Raw genomic sequence first — 23,923 nt, forward strand, 5'->3', positions numbered from 1 at the left:
AAAGTTTGACGTCTTAAACCACCGAACTTTCCGAAATTCATCTGAATAACGGGCAAATTAGGAGTGCTCGATTTGGGTTGGAATGATAACGTACACGACTGTATAGTCCACGAGGAGTGCCGCTGTATAAATGTTTTAACCAACCAGGCAGATACTGAATCCCTGATCGCCATTGATAGAAACTCCCCCCTGGGAGACGCCAGTCGCTGTCAGAGCTCACTTGGCGTAAGTGATTCTGTCATAACCACCAAAAAGGATAGCCCAGCATACAACCAACTTCTTCGAACTGTTAAAAAAATTCATTCGGGTTTTGTTTGCTGTGGAAAAACTTTATTTTTTTCTTCTTTACAAAGCTTTTGAGTGTAACAATTTTTACGCGCAGTGGAGCTTTGAGAGAGCGCTACCATGGACAGCGCTTTTAACCGATTGGACGCGGCGGGCTTTTTACAGATTTGGCAGCACTTTGATGTTGACGGTAGGATTGCTGTCTTGATTAATTGTTTCTGGTTGCTAGCTAAATAGAAATGGAATACAATTCATTTATGACCGAATATATTCATATTAAAATATTGTGTTTGTGTATTTAGATAACGGTTACATTGAAGGAAAGGAGTTAGATAACTTTTTTCGACACATGATGAAGAAACTTGGGATGAGCGTGAGTACAATATTCCATAAATTTGTCATGCAAAACGTCAGTATCCACAAAAATATCTTAAACCTCCCCCCTATTTCTTTTTTCCCCTTTCTCTATCTCTCTCCGTCCGTCTTTCTCCAAAAAATACTTTCAAATCATTATCGAGTGAAAGAAGACGGCGTATATGTGAAGTTATTGTTTTTCCCACTAAGGATGACATTTCGGAAGAAAAAGTGAGGCAACTCAGAGACAGGTTCATGTCCGCTTACGACTTCACATCGGACGGCCGTCTGCAGATACAAGAGGTGCCGCGTCCTTCTCTTCTCAACGAATTTATTGATCTAGTTGGAGATTTATAGATCTAATATATACATTTAATATATACATTTTCCAGTTTTGATATATTCAAACTAGAAAATACATAAAGAATCATGGGTAATCAGTCGATGTGTCTCATCCTACAGATATTGATCATAGGCGAAGCCTTTGTAAAGTTTCTTACTCTGAGAACTGGTTTACTGGCGTTTCCTTCCTAGTGACCCTGTCCATAGAACCAGATTGTGCTTGTTTACATGTAGACGTGTGGCTGCAGGATCTTAGTAAAAGTTGACAGGCCTCCTTTGTTGGTACTGGTGTCTGATTGGCTTTTTACCTCTATCCAGCTGGCCACCATGATGCTTCCCGAGGACGAGAACTTCCTGTTGCTGTTCCGTCGAGAGACGCCATTGGACAACAGTGTGGAGTTTATGAGGGTGAGATCAAAGGTCAAACAGAAACAGGCTTGCAACCATATGTAGATATACAGTACACTATAAGTACAGGTAGGTGCTGTTGAGTTTTGATATTATATATCTCTAAGGATCCGTAGAGGGACGTATTCAAATGCACATAAGTAATACAATGAAAGTGTTGAACCTCAACATTGGACTGCATGAATTGCGAGAGCGTTGTTGTGTTTCTCTCAGATCTGGAGGAGCTATGATGTAGACAGCAGTGGCTACATCTCAGCTGTAGAGCTCAAGGTACAAACCTCATCCTCAAGTATCATAACAAGTTATGAAATGTTTTGACTCCTTGTCTTAACTGGCCCCTGTTGAATTCCTGTGGACTTCCTGTGAATCTGACAGAGTTTCCTGCAGGACCTGTTCCTCCAGCACAAGAAGACCATTGGCCCTGAGAAACTGGAGGAATACACAATCACCATGGTAACAAGCCTTGCCCCCTTCTCTCTGCCTCCACTTAGGGATCAGCTGTCAATCACCTGTGGGTCAAGTGCTTGGTTCTCAGTAATATTTAGCCTCAGCCAATCGTCATCCTTTCCCAGATCACAGAGCTGATGTGATTGGCTTTTGGCAGATGTAATCTGAAGTGACAAGGTGTCAGCACAGTGATGATCAGTTTACTGGTTGTCTACGTTGAACATTTCAGTGAGATTGATTATTCTATAATAATTATGATATGATATTATATTAAACTGTACTTTGTTATTTGAACCTAATATAGAGCCATATTCAGTATGGATGCAGACAGAGAGAGATTGTGACTAGAGAGTTGGTCTCCTAAGATCTGAAGAGGAGGACATCAGCATATAGAACATCAGGGTTGTAGCGAGTGATAAAATACTTAGCTGACTACAGACTCACCTAAACTGCGCTCTGCTCTGAGACTTACTGTATGTACATCTAAAGGCTGTGATTATAAATAGAAATAGAACTAGTAGAATATTACAGTGGTATGAAATGTCTGTAGCATCTTCAGTCACTGCACCCACCTCATGTAATCGTATGACATCTACATTTCTCCCGCTAGATGAAGATGTTTGACGGGAATAAAGATGACCGCCTGGACCTGAATGACCTGGCCAGGTAGAGACCCACTCATACCATCCTACACCCTGAATAGGGAGCGTCTTTATAACGATAGCAGGAGAACCCCTCTGATTCTGTAGGTCTCTTCAGGTGTTCTGTTAAGAACCTCAAACCGTATAATAAAGAGCTGGAAAGGGAACCTAGAAAGTTGAACCTTGAATCTTCTTTTTTTTGTTAGAAAAGGTTCCATACAACAGCTTGTTTGGTGTCAGAGACAACAATTGATATACTCTTCTTTTGCACTTGATCATTGTGTGTGTGTGTGTGTGTGTGTGTGTGTGTGTGTGTGTGTGTGTGTGTGTGCGCGTTTGAAAACGATCATTGACAGCACAGGCTTAACCAGGTCTTTCTGTACTCTACAGAATCCTGTCTCTGAAAGAGAACTTCTTGCTGAAGTTCAAGATGGATGTAAGTCTAGAAAGTTCTTGATGTGGGAGAGGGGAGGGGGAGGTGGTTGCGTGGTGGTCACCCTCTGTGTGTTCCAGGCCTGTAGCCAGGAGGACAGGAAGAGGGACTTTGAGAAGATCTTCGCTCACTACGACGTCGTAAGTCATCTTAAGAAACTTCTAGGCCGTTTATTTGCGTATTCTGTAAGACTTCCTGTAAGACTGTGATGTCATGCTGTTACTAATGCCATGTTGTGACAGGGATGTCATACTGGGATTGTTATTTTATGCTGTGACTGTGATGGGGTATTCTGATTGATCTCATGCTGTGAATGCGGTGATCCTGTGAAATCCTGTGAAATCATGCTGTGACAGGGATGTTATGCTGTGATCTCATACTACGACTGTGAAGTCATGTGACTGTGATGTCATGATGTGACAGTGATGTCATGATGTGACTGTGATGTCACACTGTGACTGTGATGTCATGATGTGACAGTGATGTCATAATGTGACTGTGAAGTCCTGCAGTGACTTTAATGTCATGATGTGACTGTGATTTCACACTGTGACTGTGCTGTCACACTGTGACTGTAATGTCATGATGTGACAGTGAACTTTCCAGTCCTCTTCCCGTACGACTACCGCCTGGTAAGCTTTCATTCAAATCTAACGTGGAACACCTGAATCTAATCATGGGTTGTTGTTTACAGAGTAAGACAGGAGAGCTGGAAGGCCCAGAGGTGGATGGGTTCGTCAAGGACATGATGGAGCTGGTGAAGGTACCACAGTAACAGCTCCTGACACTGCCCACCTGTCTAGACAAGACAGGGTTCTCCACAGTAACACAGGGTTAGGGGTCTAGACAAGACAGGGTTCTCCACAGTAACACAGGGTTAGGGGTCTAGACAAGACAGGGTTCTCCACAGTAACACAGGGTTAGGGGTCTAGACAAGACAGGGTTCTCCACAGTAACACAGGGTTAGGGGTCTAGACAAGACAGGGTTCTCCACAGTAACAGAATTGGGGGTCTAGACAAGACAGGGTTCTCCACAGTACACAGGGTTAGGGGTCTAGACGACAGGGTTCTCCACAGTAACACAGGGTTAGGGGTCTAGACAAGACAGGGTTCTCCACAGTAACACAGGGTTAGGGTTTAGACAAGACAGGGTTCTCCACAGCAACACAGAGTTAGGGTCTTGATAAGACAAGGTTCTCCACAGAATCATAGTTCGTTCTAGATCTTTATAATGTTTGGGTTAGGTTCAAAGCCTGAAGAGCTCAACATTATGAATGAGTAGCTTTTGTTTAGAGACTAAATAAGTTGCCTCAGACATAATACATTCAATGATTTAAGGTGTTTGGTCATGTAATTTAAAGGAGGGGGATGTTAAACGAGTTGTACGTGATGTTAGGATGTGTTATGAACAGTCCCTGTGATTGTTCACAGCTCAGTTAGAATTTTTTGAACAATGTTGAGTAGTTATGAACAGGCTTGAGAGCTGACTCCCTCTCCATGTGACCCCCTACAGCCTAGCATCAGCGGGACAGACTTGGATAAGTTCCGTAAGGTTCTTCTGGGCCACTGCGACATGAACGGAGATGGAAAAATCCAGAAGAATGAGCTGGCCCTGTGCCTTGGCCTCAAACTCACCTAACGATCCACTGGGAAACGTGAGGATCCGGCAGCCACAATAACTTCCTGTCTCCCCACTATAGCTAGCGCCGGAAAATAACAGCTAACTCGTTGCCGTGGTAGCATGCAGCAGTAGCTTGTTGACAGCCAAAGAGCATTGCATTGTGGTCCAGGAAGTAGATGTGGAAGCAGAAAGTAGAGGTGGTATGATGTGGACTCTTTTGGTCATCTCATAGACACTCAAGTAAAACATCAATCTTGTGATTTGTTGTTACTTTGTTGATATTCCTATCTGGTGTGCAGTAAGTTTGTTTATTGTAAGTATTTCAATTTTTTAGTCAAAGCCTATACACGGTTTCTATTCTCACAATAGCTTGAATGCACATTACTTGAAAACATCCACACTAAATAAGTGGCAATAACATCTGTGATAAGTTGTGTGATAGCGGTGATATTGCAATGCTTGTTGTGTTGGTCTCATGGATATTAAATCAAAATCATAATAAAAAATGTCAGACTCACAGTTTGTTTAGTGAGTATGGACATGATGCCAGTGACTGGCCTTAATGTAATGTATTTGCTATTGTGTGTCTTTGCTTTTGTGACATCCCTGTTTTTAGGTAAGGGATCATATATAAAGCTCATTCAGCTTCAACAATAGTCTCCAGTCTATGTTTTCACCAGTGTGTACAATTTACATGTAGTCATTTAGCAGACGCTCTTATCCAGAGAACCAGTTTGTCATCAAGGTCTAAAACCACAAGCCAATCACGTCAATCCAAGCAGCTTTCACCACAATGGCATGATGTCAAGCATGTGTGATTGCACGCAGTGGAACAGAGCAGGTATCTTTAGAAAGGGAGATTGAAGGGACCATTAGCTACCATGATAGCAGTCCTCACAACAGTTGAGCTCCACGATGGCTTTCTCAGACGTTTATTTCCCCGGATACCTAGAAACCACACCATTCACATGGCAGCAATGGTGCTTTGGAAACGTATTGAGCTGCAAAGCATGAAACAGATCCAAAGACAAACACCAAACCATGTGTAGTTAGGGGGCGTGGGGCTTTAAAAGGTTTTCTGAAGTCTGTAAACATGTAACATATGAATTTCGCTTTTATCCAAAACCATGTACAGTGTAAACCTGAAACCTCTGGATCTGCACGGCAAACACTCTACCATTGAGCCATACCTAACCTATTGTCTACTTTAGGCTGCTGTTTGGTCAAATGCAGGGAGACAAATGTCTCTCCTGAAAATGAACCCCTCGCCTGGTGTTGTTGGGCAGTATAAGTTTGTGTTACCATGACAATATCAATGTTGCCATCCAATTACCCCTGGAAAGACCAACTACCCCCATACCAAGTTTCACTTGAGTAATAAATAAACTGTGATGAAGTGTAACTACATAGCTGTTCCTATTTAACTACAATGTTGTTACCATATGCTTTGCTATGTGATTACATTGGAACCATATGTGAAGGATGAGAAGCCCATGAACTTTTGGATATTTTATGGAAGCAAGTTGCTATTGGACATCGCTAGCTTTGGCCAACTGAATGCACTTTGGTGGATGGCAGGTTAGCTAAATTTAGCTTCTAAGTGGATTCATGTCTCCATGTGGTGGTTGGTTGCCATTATGTGGAATTTCCGGATTAAAACCGGATGAATAGAGTTTCATGACACGTTGTGTGATAACTTGGTTTGACAATTGTTCACACATTTATTTTATTTTTATGGAGTGACAGTCAGCCACCGGTAGCGTTGAGCCAATTTAGGATACTGTTGCTAAAGGTGACAAGATCCATACTTCCACGTAGCGGTGATGGTGATGTTGTTGTCTCAACGTTGAAACATTCAACCTGGGTAGTTCCGTGGTAGTTGTACCCTTAATGTAAAATGTTGCCGAGCAACCAGACCAGGCTTGCTTCTACATCTTACATCCTAACAGATGCTGGGAGAACAGGGAGGAGGGACCATGCCCACTAAACAGCCACTTAGAGGCAGAGAGAATTACAGAGGACAGCTGTCTTGAGGTTAATCATTATATCAACTAGCTGCCCACTGAAATGGTCCCATGGTGCCTCTGCAGGGTATGGATCAAATCAGACAGACAGGCCCTAGTCATGGCGGTCAAACGTGGTTTCCTCTTGGGACACGCGGAGAGACGAGTCGAGGTTTTGAACTCTGATCAGTCTGACGGAAGTGGGTGCAGCTGAGCAGCTATTTGTGTGAAGCGATGAGTCATGGAGGAAGCCAAGCTAGACGCTGCGGCTTCATCTGCAGTCTGAAAAGGACGGGTCAAACTTCGAAACTCGACACATGCGACAACACAATCTCAGAGTCTACTGTGTTGATGTGAACGCATGGTGCAGATATCGGACAGGACACTCTGGTACAGTCCTGGCTTACAGTACAACAATGGATTTAGCTCTCTTGGTAAATGCACAGTTAAAGCCATCACCCCTAAACACTCCTGCTCTGGCACAGCCCTGGTTCACCACCCTGGGACGGCTCCAGGAATGGGCACCATTAAATTGGGTGAACCCCCACACACCCCCACACACCCACCCTAGTTGGGTGACCCAGCCCTCCCGCACACACCCACCCAGCCAGGGTGACCCGGCCCTCCCCCACACACCCACCTTAGTTGGGTGACCCGGCCCTCCCCCACACACCCACCCTAGTTGGGTGACCCAGCCCTCACCCACACACCCACCCTAGTTGGGTGACCCGGCCCTCCCCCACACACCCACCCTAGTTGGGTGACCCGGCCCTCCCCCACACACCCACCCAGCCAGGGTGACCCAGCCCTCACCCACCCAGCCAGGGTGACCCAGCCCTCCCCCACACACCCACCCAGCCTGGGTTAGCCGGCGGAGAGGTGTGCCCTTCCTCACATGCCTGATACCCCCCATAGGTGGTTCCTCCTCCCACAGCTTTCTGACAGCTGCTATCATCCCTGGTGGGGATGGGGGGTAATCACACAGATGCCACCCCTCCTCCTGACCCCTCCACCCTGGTCATTATCTGTTTCTGTCCCTGTGGTTAAACTGACAGTCCTCCCCCAGGCCCCCAGCCAGCTGTGTGTGTGTGCGTGACTGTGTGTCTGTTTGTGTGTCTGTATGTAAGCGTGTGTGTGTGTGCATGTGTGCGGTGAGGGAAGGAGACAATTGCAGAAGGCTTTGAGTGAGGGTGCAGGGAGGGGACAGTGATACAGGGGGTCACGGGGGGTGATGGGGGCAAGGGGGAGACATGGGGAGATGGGGGTGACATGGGGAAGTCATGAAGGATGGTGTGTGTGTGTGAGAGAGAGAGAGAGAGAGAGAGAGAGAGAGAGAGAGAGAGAGAGAGAGAGAGAGAGAGAGAGAGAGAGAGAGAGAGAGAGAAAACAGACCGACAGAGATGACAAATTTAAGTGGAAAAGGAAGGAGAGAGAAGAGAAAGGAGAAGAGAGGAGGATCATCCACGTTCACATCATCCAGAGCCTTACTACTTCATAGCAACTTTATCCTCATTCAGCCTAGACACATCTCGCATCTCTTTTAGATGGAGTCTCTTTTATTGGCTCGTCCGACACCGAGGGACGTATTTCCTTTCAAGTTCTCTCACATTTAAACGTAATGAATTAGGATGCAGCGCCATCGCCCTCCACAGGCAGCTTCGAGAAACAGCTACAACTCAGTCAATGGAATGAATGGTCGAACAGACCAAAGGAAAATAAACGAAACTACAGACGCAGCAGAAGCTGCGGAAGCTTTTAAAGTTAATGATCGACGGTTATATCTATGTTCCGACAATTCTGCTGTACTTTCTATGTGCTTATTTGTATGTCTGCTAAATGAATCAAATGTAATGTAAATATAAAAAAGTGTTAATGGATCAACCCGTTAACTGCAGTTCGTAGGAGTGACGCCAGGTGGCACTGTTGGCACAATGCAGATTTCCTTACTTAGATACATTTGATGACGTACTCCTCTCCAACGTTTACATTTCCAACATCATGATGGTGAGTCAAAATGGCTGTGGGATAACGGTGGACTTTGGGCGTAGATAGGCAAGCAAATGAGCTCCATTAGACCGACCATTGTTTGAGCTGTTCTCCATTTAACACGCACCACAGTCGTAACCAAGGGGATTCGCGCTGTGTCTATTTCTCTAATAGCAGCTGATTTCAGCATGCTGAGTAACGTTGCTAAGTAAATGATCTCTTGGTAAGTAAACTACGCTACGAGCTAGCTACTGTACTGTATATGTCTGTAGAGAGTTAGTTAGCTGCTTTGCTAGCCTAGTTGCTAGCGAAGGTAAGCCCATCTGAACTAGTCAGCTGCTAGCTAGTTGGTATTACAACATAGCATATGTTTACATGTTGTCTATCTAGCCTGGCTAGCTAGGTTTCACGGCCTCGACTGTCTTGTAATGCTAGGCTACCTAGACAAGCTAAGCTAGTTTTATAGCGAGTCTACCATCTTGCCTGTTGGTAACGAGCCAGCTGGATCATTGAAAATTCAACTTCAAATTCAACTCCAATATTAGCAAAGTTGTGGTTTTATAACATTTAGACATGGCGATTTCGTCTCTTATAAACGTACAATGCATTTGCTAGCTAGCTCTACATATACTAGCTAATTTACCTAGCCGAATGTTTTACCATTCACAGATAGTTTAACCTAGCGTTGTTGTGGAGCTTGACTATCTGACCGGCTATACTATTTAGATTATCGTCAGAGTGCCGTGTGGATAAACAAATTACCCAAAAACAGCAGTTGTTTACTAACGTTAAAATATAGTACTGAAGGAGTAGCAAGTCTAAATGTTCGCCAGCTAAATAAGCCATTGTTTGTGGGCTAATTGAGAGGTGCTGTTCATTTTTGTTCCATTCTTGTGCCCCAAACTTTGAACTGTAGATTACAAACCCCGAGGTCATGGTGTAACTGTGGCGACCCCCACTCGCACGTGTATGGGAAGGATGGAGAGCGACTGCCGGATTCCAATGAGCTGCCTGCGGCCGCGTATCCTGGCCCTGCACGCTCTCTTCTGGGGACTGGTGTCTCTCAGGTGGGTGGGATGTCGTCATATAGGAACGGAACTACGGGTTCTGTTGCTATAAGTGCGTTATATCGTTCTATTAGGCCGTACTAGTCATTCCCTAGTGCCAACACTGTCTGTTGATATTACCAGCTGTGCTGTTTTATTGGTGTTTTGTAATTTCCTCTAACCTTTGACCCTGTCTTCTTTAGAGTGTTTGGTGCAGCCCTGCTGAGTGAAGAGAAGGCCTCAGGTAGGTGCACATTCTCTGGCCTCTCACATGAAAGCCTGGCGATGCATTGCTGCAACGCATGTCACATTGTCGTTGAGATGTTGCCGCCGTTTAGCTGTAACTTAGAAGTGGTTGTTTTGCTGTATATTCTACGGGCGCAATTTGTATGTCGCTGTCGATGACGGGCGTGCATGCGGCCCTAGAGGTGTGCTCTCATCCACGGGGCTTCCTTTGATCAGCTGCCTGCTCCTCACCACGACAGGATGAGTGTTCCTCTGAAATGTGGCGTGTCGCCGCGTCATCTCGGGGTTGTCTGTAGAAACAGCATTCGGGGGTGGATGAGAGGATGTTTAGAGGGTTCGTTTTCGAGATCTGATCTCTGGGTACGGGCACAGCTCAGCGGTGGAGCTTCCGATGGAGGCGTCCGCCAAGTGAATACGGGATTGTGATGCCATCCCTTGTCTTGCGGTTCAAATCCCCCCCCTGTGTGTCCCTTTTGGATAGAAGTGACGTCGAGTCTTCCAAATGAAGACGTTAGTATTATGAGATGCTGTTTGTCTTTGAGTCATGGCGCCGTCTCTTGTTGTCCCGTGTTCCCCAGTGGCCAAGCCTGTTGGCACTCCATGCTGGCTGGTTGAGGAGTTTGTGGTGGCTGTGGAGTGCTCGCAGTGTAATGCCTTCCAGTCGGTGAGGCATCTCTCTCGCTCTGTCTCACACGCACACACACACTCAAATACAATTCCTGTTTTTCTTGTGATCTGTATCCCTCTCTCTGTGTCTTAACACACACACACACACAGTTTTGAGCCATTAATAGAAGCATGTCATCTTCTCATGGAGCTGTGTGTGTGTGTGTGGTTGGAGGGCTCTAACACCCAGTGTGTGTGTTTGGTATCAGTATAAAGGTGTGTGCGGAGGGCTCTAACTATGTGTGTGTGTGTGTGTAGCATCAGTATAAAGGTGTGTGTGTGTGAAGGGCTTTTAACAGTGTGTGTTTGGCGTGTGTGTGGCATTAGTATAACTGTGTGTGGAGAGCTCTTAACTCCAGTGTGCTTCCTCCAGAAGTCGTGGGCAGCATGCACGCGAACGGGATACGTGGAGAGGATCAACTGCACCAAGTCCAACAGGGACGAGTACAAGAGGTGAGACGACTGGTGTAGACCAAAGATAGAATTACCGGGGATGAAAGCCTATGCGCGATGAGGGTTAGCGTTAAACCTAGCACAGTCATACTACGACAATGTAAGCAACCGCAGGAAACATCAACATTTGCATCGTCACATTGTATTGTTTTCTATGCCCCCGACTCCCTCCTCCCTGGCTGCTTCTCCCCCATAGCTGCCGGTCATCCCTGCTGGAGGAGCACCTGTTCTGGAAGTTTGAGGGGGCGATGCTGGGCCTGACTCTGCTCTCCGCCCTGGTGGTGGTGGTCCGCCAGCGCTCCCTGGACCGGCTGGCCTCCGAGAAGGTCCGCAGGCAGATCGAGTCCATCTAGAACCCGGAACCAGGACCAGGACCACCAGAGTCTTGCCTGGGGGAGGCTCTCAGACCCGTTTCCATCTGGCTGCTTTTTAAAACCGAACCGAGGGGGGCGGGCGGGGGGGGGGGTCAGTTAGCCCTGTTGTAGAGGGTAGGCCTCCTGCAGACTGTAGGATCTAACGGCACAGTCTGACCCCAGTCTGACCTTAGAACTGTTTATATCTCCAGTGTGAATCTTTCCAACTCTGGACACCAACCATTCTAGAACCTAACAATAGGTATATAACTAATGAAATGCCAATAGTTTTGGAACCTGGACTGCAACCGTGCTAGAACCAAGAGGCCAAGTGTTCCAGAACCTAGACATCGATAGTTCTTGACGCCGGAGGTTCTAGAACTTAGATGCCAATAGTTCGGGAACGTAGACGACAACAGTTTTGAGACGGACAGGAGAGTTGCTTGGTGATGTTCGGAGCTCCGAGCCGTGCTGCTGAGTAGAGATGATGGCCGGCAAAGAGGAGAAACCTTCTGGAAGAGAACTTTTTCTCCAGCTTGGACGACGTGTGCATAATATCAGCTTTGGGGATTTTAATGATATATATTTGTTTTTCCCCAGAGTGAGTTTTGTGAAAATGGCTAAAATAATGTGATGAGACATGGTATATGTCAGTTATTTGGATTTTCAGAGAGGTTTAGACTTTAAACCTGGTGTCGAATGTTTCCCCCCCCAGACATGTAAACACAAGTTCTATTTATATTCTCTTTCAAACGCACCGTTCCTGGGAAGAACCTGACTAATCCCACAGGACCGTACGGCTGAAAGCACACGGCTTCCCCTCCCAGCCATCCAGTTAGTCAGGTCTGTCATCGACTGAGGACGGGTGTGTTCTTGGAGAGAGTGTACAAGCCCCGGACTAACTACTGACACTTGAGCGCCTAATGGGTTCTAAATAGAGGGTTTATGGGGGTGGGTGATCGCACAGTGTTATGTGGCATGCTTTTTTCATTTGGGTACACGGTTTCTGGGAGGTGGGACATCTAATGGGGTTTAATGTGAAGCCTTCTGAAGAGGTTTAATTTCACCAGCTTTCGGTTTGTAAAGCCATGGATAGGACAACGATCACTTTCTAGATGTAAACAGGAAACATTTGAACTTTGATTCACTACACAATTTCAGCTTGTTATTGTTTAATTTGGTTTACTTGTGTCATTTACCCCCCCCCCCCCCCCCCCTCCCCAGCCTGTCCTTGTGACAAGCAGAACTTGGCACCAGAGGTCAAAGGTCAAACCAATGTGTCACTTCAGGTCACTTTGTTCCATAATGCGATGTGTTGTCAATTGTAAGATGTGTAAACACCTGTCCCTTCATCTACATCTTGGTGCTCATCTCTGGTTGACTTGCATTGCGAAACAGACGGCTTGTTGTCATTGGATGAATATGTGATGATCTTGGTGTTTTGCAGTGTTCCACCTGATTACCTACACCAAGCAATCATGACCTATGGGTTTTGCCAATTGTCATTTTCAGTCTCTGAGCTCAAGAGGAATCGCCAGTATTTTCTGACATTGTTCGCTGATGTTTAAAACGTGATTTTATCATAGTTTTACGTTTCGACTGTAAATAAATGTATTTTTATGAAAGCGATGTGAGATGCCAGCTGCTGACTCGACATGTGAATTATGCAGAAACAATAAATGAGATAAAAGGAAAACGAATCTGCCTTTTGGGTAAGTCTTATCAACACAGCCAGCACTATCTGCCAACTTATTTACATGCCTACGGACAACATGAATGGAAACCCAAGATGTACAAATCAAATTAAAACTAAATTGTATAGGCCTACTACTTTTATAAGCAACGACACCGATAAGTTCCCAGTTAAGATTGTATCAACATGCAGGATTTTTATAAAACGATGCATCCAAAATCATTGTTACTATCGGCAACAGCAGGGTTCATGGTACGTGTAAGGTGCAGTCGAGGTCAGAGAGTCCGGAGGAAGAAATGGGAACACCGGGACCCGCGCGGGCAGCGGCAGACCTGGCCGTGCCTGATCTCTCTCAACCCCGTGCATAACTTTCTCACGTTGCACTGCAGAAGAAGAGACAAATACGCTGGAGATACTATGATCTTTAAAACGTAGCCTACCTACTTTCACACAAATCGTTGGGGGGAAACGGTCATTGTTAATCTGTAAGGGTTTCTCAACCCTGTGAAATTTTGGGGTCATACTAGAGATGTTTGGTTTGACTGATACTAAAGCCACGAGATGTCGCCATAACCCTACAGTATCGATGTGAGGACCTGCGTTTGTACGCAGGGAGCTATAGGCTAAAGTTGAGTAAAGGTTTAGGGCTCAATAGAATAGAGAAGAAGACACATACCAATATGGTGATTCTTCTCCTGCGGAGCCGTCGACATACGCCAGGAAGACGGTTGAAGTTCTCCCTCAGCTCGGCCCACGGCCTCCGATAAAGACTGCCGTTTCTCGTATCATTGACAGAGATACTTAACGGCTATGCAAGACAATAGGGACATGGTGAGCAACCTTTGAACAAAAGTGTTTGTCTTTATATTATAATTCAATGTGTATAAGTAGGTCTAATTATAACAAGTGTTTTTAAAGTTAAAAATTTCAAGTAGCCAATATTGACCAGCTCGTGCTCTCGGGGATTAGGGCGCGTTTGCGAAGAAGGAACCGGTACTGGCAGGCTCGTCTCCACTCCGCGGGACAGAAAGTTGACCAATAAAATGGAATTCATTATGAGGAAAATCATTGTGAACTTTGACACTGATTGAACTCTTCTCCGTCAGCCCGTGACGCTCCTCGGTTGATATGGCACCAACACGCAGGCGTGCTCCTCATGCGCGAAAAGTCCTACTGCGCGTCACAAGACGCTGTCCAAGGTTATGAGAATACTTGAATAAATATTGTCAAGTCGATGCCAGTTCAGTTAGGCTACTAACTATATTTCCATCATAATCCAGCTCAGACGTGAAACAAAAAAACCTTCCAGAATGTATTAGGAGCGCAGGTGCGTTAACAGTTCTAAATGTGTCTACTCGCCCACACAGTAGTCTTTTCCGTTTTGTAAGCGGATTTAATGACCACATGACTTAAGGTTGACAGAGACCCAAGTACCTACACCTGTTTTACATGTCATGTCAAGAGTCAGGACAGTGTTCACAACAGAACTTCAGACGTTCATAGGCACGTATGTTACATTCACCTTTACATGTATTCATTTAGCAGACGCTTTTATCCAAAACGTGCATAGGTCAATGATCATAAACAACGAGATAGCCCCAAAACTATTGCAGGTAGCCAAAACATGAAGGATACATTGTGAAAAGCAAATAAGTACCAATGGATAGACCCTTCACCACAGGTCTTCACCACAGCACTATGCAGGTTCTCCTAGACCTAAGTGCAGCTTTTGACACTGTGGATCATCAAATTCTCTTGAAACCTATGGAGTCAGGTGGCTGAGCGGATAGGGAATCGGGCTAGTAATCTGAAGGTTGCCAGTTCGATTCCTGGCTGCGCCAAATGAAGTTTTGTCCTTGGGCAAGGCACTTCACCCTACTTGCCTCGGGGGGAATGTCCCTGTACTTACTGTAAATGTAAATGGAGAACTATGTTTGGATTTCTGGTATTCACTTCAGTGGTTTAGGTCGTATCTATTTTACAGATCACAATTTGTCCACTATGACTCCGCTCATCCAGGAGTTCCACTGTAAAATACCATAGGGTTCCGTTTTTGGCCCTCTGCTATTTTCGCTCAACATGCTGCCTTTAGGAAACATAATTAGAAGCTCTGCTCTAAATTTGCATTGCTATGCAGATGATACTCAGCTATACATGTCTATAAAGCCTGGAGAATTGCCACAGGCCCTGGAAAATTTTGTTTCTGGGATAAGAACTTGGATGACAGCAAATTTCCTTCTTCTCAATTTGGATAAAACCGAGGTGCACATTTTTGGACCTAAAAAATACAGAAATAATTTATCCAATCTGACCTTAGACCTAAACGGCATCAAAGTCTCTCAAAGTCAGCTGGTAAAAAAATTTACGAGTCCCAATGGACCCAGACCTTTCGTTTGAGTACCATATTAAGTAAATTACCAGAACTGCATTTTTCCATCTATGCAACATAGCCAAAATACGAAATTTCCTCTCAAAGGATGATGCTGAAAAACGAATACATGCATTTGTTACATCCTGACTGGACTACTGCAATATATTGTTCTCTGGCCTCCAAGTACCAACTTAAAATGACAGCGGGTGCAAAATGCTGCTGCTAGACTATTGACCAGAACCAGAAAGTATGATCACATAACATCTACTCTTGTCTCTTTACACTGGCTCCCTATCCAAGCCAGAGCTGATTTCAGAGTTATATTACAAACCTACAAATCTCTGCATGTATTGGCACCACTATACCTCTCTGGTCTTTTTGCACCCTATCACCCCATAAGGTCAGTAAGATCCCAAGATGCCAGCAATCTGGTGGTTCCCAAAATTAATTAAAAAAAACAGCTGGAGGCATTACGTCGGTTCTCATATAGAGCACCTCTTCTCTTGACCAAATTATCTGTTTCAATTAAGGAAGCTGATACCGTTTCGACATTCAAAACGAGGTCAAGAAAACGTTTTTGTTTCGTCAGTTCTACAACTGCTAAAGTGTGTGTGTATGTACTTTCAATGTAAACCTGAAGTGTGTGTTTGTCTGTATATGTATCATTTATAACTTTTAAATGACAAATATAGCTTCTATATGTTCATGTCGCCCCATCTAAATTTGACAAATAAAGTAAACCTGTTACTCTATATTGTTACTGTTTTTGTTCCTGTTGGAGACGACGGGGGACGGGGAATTCGTATTCGTATAAGAAAAACGTATTTTAGAGTTTCTGTGACAGTCTGCCAAAGCTGGATCTAGTCACCAACTGGAAACCAGCCTCCATGACGGACGACAGCGAGTTCCCGGTCCCTTTCCTCACCCCCCGGCTTGTGATGCTGCGCCGATCACAGTCACCAGCCTTGTGGCTACCTCTGCTTATACTTACATTTACCAACTGACCCAAGTTGAACACTGGATTTTGGTGTTTTAACACCCATTAACACTTCCCTGCTGTATGACTATGTTAAGCCTGTGTTCTGCTCCTCTCTTTCACCAACCGTCTCTGGAGGAGGGGATCCCTCACTGAATTGCTCCTCCCAAGGTTTCTTCCATTTTTCTCCTGTAGTGAGTTTTTCTGGGAGTTTTTCCTTGTCTTCCTTGAGGGTTTAGGTTGGTTGAAGGGCAGTTCTATGGGCGTATTTGAAGCCCTCTGTGACATTGCTTGTAAAAAGGGCTACACAAATACATTTTTATTTGATTTGATTAGAACCATGGGGGGGAATGTCCCTGTAATTCGCTCTGGATAAGAGCGTCTGCTAAATGACTAAATGTAAATGTAACCAGAAGAGCATGTAGTTAAACAAATTGCAATTAAACAACATGAAAGTCTTTAGCCTTTTCTTGAAGGTGGAGAGACAGTCAGTACCTCTGATGGAGGTGGGGAGACAATTCCACCATTGGAGGGGCCATACAGGAGAAGAGCTTGGGTTGGGAGCGGGCGCTCTTGAGAGGTGGGACCACCAAATGGTGGTCAGAAGAAGACAACAGGCGTGTCGTCAGCGTAGCAGTAGTTGGAAAAGCCATGGGAGGTAATGATCGGTCCAAATGGGGTGATGTACAGGGAGAAGAGGGGGGGTCCAAGGACAGAGCCCTGTGGGACACCCGTGGACAGCTGGCGGGGTCTTGACACTTTGCCTCCCCAGAAAACCTGGTAGGACCTTCCCTACAGGTAGGATGAGATCCACTGTAGTGCAGTGCCAGAGATGCCCATCTCAGAATGTCTAGCGAGCAGGATCTGATGGTTGACCGTGTCAAATGCTGCAGATAGGTCCAGCAGAATGATGACGGATGACCTTGAAGCCAGTAGTGACTGACAGGAGGGCAGTCTCTGTGGAGTGGCCCGTATTGAAGCCTGATTGGTTGGGGTCTAGTAGGTTGTTCTGAGAGAGAAAGTTAGACATTAGATACAGCACGTGCAATTGTTTTTGAAAAGAAGGGTAGCAGTGATACTGGTCTGTAGTTCTGGAGTACGGCAGGGTTAAGGGAGGGTTTTTTTGAGTAGAGGGGTAACCGAGGCCTGTTTGAAGGCAAAAGAGAAGGTGCCAGAAGTAAGAGAAGAGTTAAGGACTTGGAGAAGAAAAGATAGAGGGAGAGATGGATTTGAAGAGAGGAGAAGGGACTGGATCAAAGGGATAGGAGGTGGGTGAGGTCAGAGATCTCTGCCTCGGACAGGGGAAAGAAAGAGTTTAGACATTTAGTTGGGTCAGTCATAGAAGGTGAGTGAGTAGGAAAGAGGTTCAGGGAACTGACTGCTAATATCAACAACTTTCTTCTCAAAGAAGGAGGAGAAGTCAACTGCTATCAGGGAAGAGGTGGGGGGGTTAAGAAGGGTGGAGAAGAAAGAGAAAAGTCGGTGAGGCAGAGTTAATTTTGTTCAGGAAATAATGGGTTTTAGTAACAGTTGTGTGAGCAGAAAAGGATTTAAGGAGGGAGTGATACTTATAAAGGTCCAGTCCGTCTTTGGACTTGCACCATATCCTCTCAGCTGCCCGAAGGCAGACACTGTTACTCAGTGTCTAATCTTAATAGGCTATATTCCATATGTAATATGTGTAATATATTCCAAATAATTGCTACAATTAATTGGTTACTCGATCTAATCATTTGTTAGGCTCAGAGTGTTATACAACGGGTTGAGGCATATCATTAAGCATGAGGCACGAGTGCGATCCGTCACCTGTTTCATCTCAACATTGGATATCTGCCTTGTGGAAAGGCCACATTGCTTGTGGTAATATTTAACTGTGATGCTATGTTTTCAAAAGGTCAAAAAGGCAGATGTCTCATTTGTGATCGAAAATCCCTGGCTTCAACTTGCTCAAGTTGTCCATCTGGAGTAGGCAATGGCTTATATCAAATCTGCTTCTTCTGATTGATTCATATCATCCTGAGTAAATTTGTATTCTGGGAGGGAAATTGTTAAGCATGAATCCCGACACATATTTTTTCAACGTGGAAAGAGTTTTATAGTGAGGTCCAAACGTTTTTGTTCATCAACTTAATGATCAAATACATGTGAACAAATAATAATTTAAATCAGCGGTTTTCATATTATGAGTGGACACGTGCAGCTTTGTAAATGTTTTTTATTAAACAAAAATAAATAAATTTGTACACACATGTATCTTCAATAAAGTTGAGAAGACACCAAAACAATTCAAGACAAAGTCAGTATAGCCTATACATGCAGACTTACATTGAAACGTGTAACAGAACAGTTGTATCACAATATCACAAGCCATTTTATGTTCACGTGTTAGGGCACCCGAGGTCATCCGGTGTCTGATGCGAGGAGGTCAGTAGCAGCGCAGGAAGAAAGTGTTGCAAGCGGTGCCGCGCATGCAGTCGCAGAGCCTCCCGATGCGCGGCCCGTGCTTCATGGCGCATCGCTCCCCGACGTCGCACTGGACGAGAGAGGAGGAGCGCGTTAGTATCCGCTTTTTAATACAGTTATCCGAAGTTTGTTGGATCAAGTTTATTACAGTTGTATTTGAATGTATGGCATGTTCAAAGGGAAACTTTAGGAGCTTTAAGTGTCTGCTCACCCGTGGGATGACACTTGCTTTCTTCTCAACGGACAGTCCTATACTGTTCTCCTGTCCACTCTCCAGAAGTCCCTCGAGCGCATCAGCCTGGAAAAAATACGTCACCAATTAGGCTCCATGTTTGAGGCAATACCTATATTAACAACAAAGGTATTCTCCACTGATCTGTAATAAAAAAGGGACTCATGTTAACGAGCTAAATGAGACTGAAAACATATTCGGAGCTGTTTCCGTCTGGCCGGTCACTGACGGCGACGGGAAAAGGTAGGCTACCTCTCTTCTATCCTTCCTCGCTCCCGAGAAAATGTATAGCCTACATAACCTAGAGCAAACTTGCCAGCTGAGAAACTGAGGAAGGAAGTACACGTTACATTTTAATAATCTATGAATGATCCATAAACACAAACATTTCCTTACACCTTAGGCAAATTGGTTTGGATGATGACACAACAGGTTGGCGTGAAAACTTAGAGATAGACAAATAAAAAGTCTTCCTTACCAACTCTCTGGTCGCATATCGAAGAGGATATTGGTCTTCTTGTGAAGAGACTCGGTTGTCTGTTGACATTTGCCCCTGAGCGATAACGGTGAACACGGACAAGCACACGCCCAAGCAAACAAACGCGCGGACCGTGACGCTGTCCATGGTTCTGAAATTCGAAAGCTTTCGGAATGAAGAGAGGATACTGACCAAGTTGAACTTCTGCTGTCAAGTTTTTCACTCTTACTAACGATCAATTTCTTGGCTAAAATGAATCAACAACGCTGCTTGTTCGCTGACTTCTCTTCTGCATGTGATGATGCGCGTTCTGCACTTGCTCTTGTTGCTTGGAAACTTTCTCTATTTATATGGTGCCAGACCCGTGCTGCTCCCGTTTTTTTTCGTACGAGTAGTAACGTCATCGCCCTTGTCTTGCCAGACGTTGTTTTCCACGTTGGATAGATCTCCCCGGTCAACGTGATGAATATCCACGGCACAGAAACTGATTCTCACTCCGGGGGGAAACTGTCCGAGACCTGTCCATATATTACCATCAGGTTTTGGATTTGCTCTATGGCAGTCATAAAACATCAGGCCTGTATTCTAGGGCTCCGAGGGCGAATCAGATAAGTCCATATATTCTGAATAATCTTGCTTGATTTATGTATTTCCTTTCACTGCTAAATATTTAACACCTCAGGGAAATAAATCCGAGGCACGTAGACTTACTCAAAACATCCATTCATTCTGTTCTGAAGACTGACGCTTAAACGTTGTCTACGATGACTCAGACCACTTAATGTTGTTGCTTAGTCAACTGACTGAACGGCAAGATATTGTTTTAATTTAGCCTATATAATTTGAATAATGGAAACACAAGCTTTCGACCTATTAGTGTCACTTGGATAACACCAAGGCTTAATTCGCTTATCAACAATTATGTGCGGATGTTAGAGCCAGTCCCCTATTAAAAGGTGAGATCATTACACTGGGGAGGATGTCATAGCGTCGCAGTAGAATTATATTTTCTTCCCTGGTGGATATAGGCGAGGCCTTAGGCTAAATTCTAAAGAATTAAACTAAAATATGGTCTAGAGATTATGGCAGGGAGTGGTTTATAAACAATTAAATAATGATGGGTTGGAAAAAATGTAATGTACTCACGAATGTATGAATAAGCTATGTTACACAGAAAACGTATAAAAAGTTTGTGTCAAAGATGCAGCGAGGTTTTTAATAAAAATTTTTATATCAGAATGCTGTGACCAATTTTGAAATGTGTGAATAGAGCGTCTCAGACACAGTCTGACATGACTCCTGAGAAGCGCCAAATGGGACCTTGCTCGCGCTATAGTCACTTATCGCGCCATGATTCTGATGAGTCAGGGAGCTGAAGCTCTTAGGTCCGCAGCGCGAGGCGCTTCAGGTAAGCGCAACTGCAGTTTACACTAACCCCCTTGATAACTTTTAACCGCCTAAATAGACGATTTGGATAAGCATCCACATGATTTTAGAATTTTTGAGTACCACACATATGGGAGTCAAACTATTTAGATGTGTGGAATATTTTTATGGAACTAGATTTTAAAAACATGGCGATTGAGGAACAGAGTTTGTGTGACAACCCGGTCCCCTCCAGGAAACAGGCCATCATTTGGTAAGCGCGTTCCTGCCTGTGGGTATGGAAACTGGATGCTGTGTTGTCCCCTGATGTCCCCTGGTTCAACTGGGCCAATTCCAGGAAGGAATGTTGGTGATCAATACCTGGAGGACAGAATCCTGGTGGGACAGATCTTTAACCATGACTATTAGCCCAGTGATGTTGTAGTGTTGCTGTCTCTTTTAATTTCAACTTGATTCATGTATACACTATAGACATCTACACACCTCCTCACACACACACACACACACACACACCTGCAGGTTGGAGTTGCAGGTTAAACACACACCTGCGAGTAGCAGGGGAAACACACCACCATTAGACCCTGAGGTCATGTCCTGAAGTTGTGGGCGTTTGGAAAACATAAATGTCATGACAACCCATAGAAACGAACAATCATCTAGACCAATAACAACCTCCCTCGCACTTCCTGGATTTAAAACATCCGTTGGCTAATTAAATCCATCTGAGTCTCATTAAGGGTGTTGACCTTTGGCTCAGTGAAGAGTAGGGCCTTAGCATTTGATTGGCAGGTCCCGTGTGTGTGTAATAAGTGTGATTCTCTCTAGGGAACTTCTATATTACTCAGCTTCATCATTGTCAGAGATTGGCGAAGTGGCTCAATATGTTTGTTTTAGAGTGGCCTGTTTTATGGTTTTACATTTTGTGTGAGGTTTGTGAGGATGACTGCAGCCAGCAAAACAGCCAGACAGTTAGCCAACCAACCAACCAGCAAACTAGACAGCCAGCCAGCCAAAATGTGAAAGAGGCAGACAGACAGTTAGTCAACCATCCAACCATTCAGCCATCCATCAAGCCAGCCAGCCAGCCACCTTGCCAGCCAGAAAAACTGTGAACAAAACAGTGAGCAAGACGACAGGATGTCAGCCAACCAACCAGACGCCTAGCCGGCCCATTTGCCAGCTAGCCAGACAACTAACTGGTCTATTAGCCAACCAGACAGCCAGCCAGACATCTCCTTATCACTCATCTCTTGTCTGACTGTCACTCATCTTCTTGCTGTTTTCTATGTCTATTCTACTTTAGCTTTACCTTCTCTTCATATCTGCCATTTAGTCTCTTTCTCAGTCTGCACTTAGTTTGTGCCAATTTCTTTCTCTTCCCGTTTCCTTCTCTCTCTTTCTCTTGTGCCACACCCAATATCTCTTCCCGTCTTACATTTACATTTAGTTATTTAGCAAACGCTCTTATCCAGAGCGACTTAGAGTAAGTACAGGGACATTCCCCCCGAGGCAAGTAGGGTGAAGTGCCTTGCCCAAGGACACAACGTCATTTGGCACGGCGGGGAATCGATCCGGCAACCTTCTGATTACTAGCCCGACTCCCTCACCTCTCAGCCATCTGACTCCCTGTCTTGCACAAGTTATCTTTCTGCCTCTCTCTCCCTCAGCCTCTGTTTCTTCCTCTTACTCTCTCTCTCTCTGCCTCCCTTCTCCCTCTGCCTCCCTTCTCCCTTTGCCTCTTTTTGCCTCTCTCTCTTCCTTCCTCTGCTCTGTCTCGCGCTGCCTTTTTGCGCCCTCTGCCTCCCTCTTCCTCTTCCTCTCTCTGCCTCTTGCGCTCCAACCGCCTCTCTGCCTGCCTCACCAAGGGGACATTCAGAGGCTATAGGGACAACAGGAAGAGCCTAACATCACTACTTCCTCTCCCAGAAGACAGAGCAGAGGCCAGGGGATCTTCCCCCTCCCCTTAATGAGTTATTGAGTGGCTTGGAGTCCACATCGGTTCTGCCTGATTCCCAGGCTTCCACACGCAATCCAAGGTGACGCACATCAAAGAGAAAACCAATTCCTCCCACAGATACAGAGGTAACGTGTCTATGGGTTTCGATAGAGATCGAAAGAATGTATTGTGATGGTGTATTGTCTGAATGGCATTGTGTTACGTTTTGGGCTTATTAGTTGGAATTGTATTGGCTTGATTATAGACGATATGTATGTGTGTAATGATGTAGGGGCTTCCCTGTAACACATTTACAAGGTTTGTTCTGCAGATGGACAAACCTGCATTTATTCAGAGGTGTGTGTGGCGGTGTGTGTGGCGGTGTGTGTGACGGTGTGTGTGGTGGTGTGTGTGACGGTGTGTGAGGGCCTACAGAATGTCAGGTAATTTTTCAGCTCATATTTGTAACCTTGTGACGCACCCAGAATCACACACACAAACACACACCCACACACACAAACTGGGATGCAAGCCTGCTGAAATGTGTGGAGTCTGAATGTCAACACGATGTTGGACTGTTGTATTCACACATACACACACACTCTCAGACTATCACACACACAAATACACACACTCACAGTCACTCATACACACACGCGCTCTACACTACCCCTTTTTTCTCATTAGCCTAAAAAAAATTGATCTAGCCAGTTGGTGAACAACTCCCATCTATGAATGAATGTACTCACAATGTACGTACTGTGTATGTGCGTGTGTGTGAGAGAGAGAGAGATATCATCATATCATCTTCTGGTCCTATCGGTGGCCCGATCCCACACATGCACAAGCAGCAGTAGAGATGGAGAGATGGCGATAAGCTTTGATTCCCTGGTACAGAAGGGATGAGGACAGCACAGTGGTACAGAAGGGATGAGGACAGCACAGTGGTACAGAAGGGATGAGGACAGCACAGTGGTACAGAAGGGATGAGGACAGCACAGTGGTGCAGGAGGGATGAGGACAGCACAGTGGTACAGAGGGGATGAGGACAGCACAGTGGTACAGAAGGGATGAGGACAGCACAGTGGTACAGAGGGGATGAGG

At 45.1% G+C, this 23,923-nt stretch overlaps 3 protein-coding genes across 4 annotated transcripts; 2 read left to right on the forward strand and 1 right to left on the reverse strand.

Annotated features, from left to right (window-relative positions):
• Nucleotides 1-164: 164 nt before the first annotated feature.
• On the forward strand, nt 165-5,161 carry LOC124467254 (secretagogin-like). Its single transcript, XM_047019465.1, has 11 exons — nt 165-475; nt 588-658; nt 850-942; nt 1,300-1,389; nt 1,603-1,659; nt 1,765-1,842; nt 2,447-2,502; nt 2,868-2,913; nt 2,991-3,050; nt 3,605-3,673; nt 4,424-5,161. Exons 1-11 carry the CDS (start codon nt 406-408, stop codon nt 4,547-4,549), a joined length of 816 nt encoding a protein of 271 aa, XP_046875421.1. The 5' UTR covers nt 165-405; the 3' UTR covers nt 4,550-5,161.
• Nucleotides 5,162-8,511: 3,350 nt separating this feature from the next.
• On the forward strand, nt 8,512-12,362 carry jtb (jumping translocation breakpoint). Of its 2 annotated transcripts, none has more exons than XM_047019663.1 (6): nt 8,512-8,743; nt 9,437-9,587; nt 9,770-9,810; nt 10,391-10,476; nt 10,852-10,931; nt 11,128-12,362. In XM_047019663.1, the coding sequence occupies exons 2-6, from the start codon at nt 9,490-9,492 to the stop codon at nt 11,282-11,284; spliced, it is 462 nt and encodes a 153-aa protein (XP_046875619.1). In that variant the 5' UTR covers nt 8,512-8,743; nt 9,437-9,489; the 3' UTR covers nt 11,285-12,362. The 2 variants fall into 2 exon arrangements, with proteins under 2 accessions (XP_046875619.1, XP_046875620.1); XM_047019664.1 differs by having other exon boundaries at nt 10,855-10,931.
• A 6,160-nt stretch (nt 12,363-18,522) lies between these two features.
• On the reverse strand, nt 18,523-19,819 carry cart4 (cocaine- and amphetamine-regulated transcript 4). Its single transcript, XM_047019767.1, has 3 exons — nt 19,498-19,819; nt 18,999-19,085; nt 18,523-18,857 (listed from the first exon to the last, which is right to left on the reverse strand). The coding sequence occupies exons 1-3, from the start codon at nt 19,642-19,644 to the stop codon at nt 18,750-18,752; spliced, it is 342 nt and encodes a 113-aa protein (XP_046875723.1). The 5' UTR covers nt 19,645-19,819; the 3' UTR covers nt 18,523-18,749.
• Nucleotides 19,820-23,923: the final 4,104 nt, after the last annotated feature.

The sequence above is a fragment of the Hypomesus transpacificus genome, chromosome 4, assembly GCF_021917145.1.
Source record: "Hypomesus transpacificus isolate Combined female chromosome 4, fHypTra1, whole genome shotgun sequence".
Taxonomy (NCBI): Eukaryota; Metazoa; Chordata; class Actinopteri; order Osmeriformes; family Osmeridae; genus Hypomesus; species Hypomesus transpacificus.

Coding starts and splice junctions, on each gene's coding strand:
- LOC124467254 (XM_047019465.1), top strand. CDS start 406: ATGGACAGCGCTTTTAACCGATTGGACGCGGCGGGCTTTTTACAGATT. Junction 659..849: donor TGAAGAAACTTGGGATGAGC/GTGAGTACAATA, acceptor TTTCCCACTAAG/GATGACATTTCGGAAGAAAA. Junction 1,843..2,446: donor AGGAATACACAATCACCATG/GTAACAAGCCTT, acceptor TTCTCCCGCTAG/ATGAAGATGTTTGACGGGAA.
- cart4 (XM_047019767.1), bottom strand. CDS start 19,644: ATGGACAGCGTCACGGTCCGCGCGTTTGTTTGCTTGGGCGTGTGCTTG. Junction 19,086..19,497: donor GATATGCGACCAGAGAGTTG/GTAAGGAAGACT, acceptor TATTTTTTCCAG/GCTGATGCGCTCGAGGGACT. Junction 18,858..18,998: donor AAGCAAGTGTCATCCCACGG/GTGAGCAGACAC, acceptor TCTCTCGTCCAG/TGCGACGTCGGGGAGCGATG.
- jtb (XM_047019663.1), top strand. CDS start 9,490: ATGGGAAGGATGGAGAGCGACTGCCGGATTCCAATGAGCTGCCTGCGG. Junction 9,811..10,390: donor GAGTGAAGAGAAGGCCTCAG/GTAGGTGCACAT, acceptor CGTGTTCCCCAG/TGGCCAAGCCTGTTGGCACT. Junction 10,477..10,851: donor AGTGTAATGCCTTCCAGTCG/GTGAGGCATCTC, acceptor TGCTTCCTCCAG/AAGTCGTGGGCAGCATGCAC.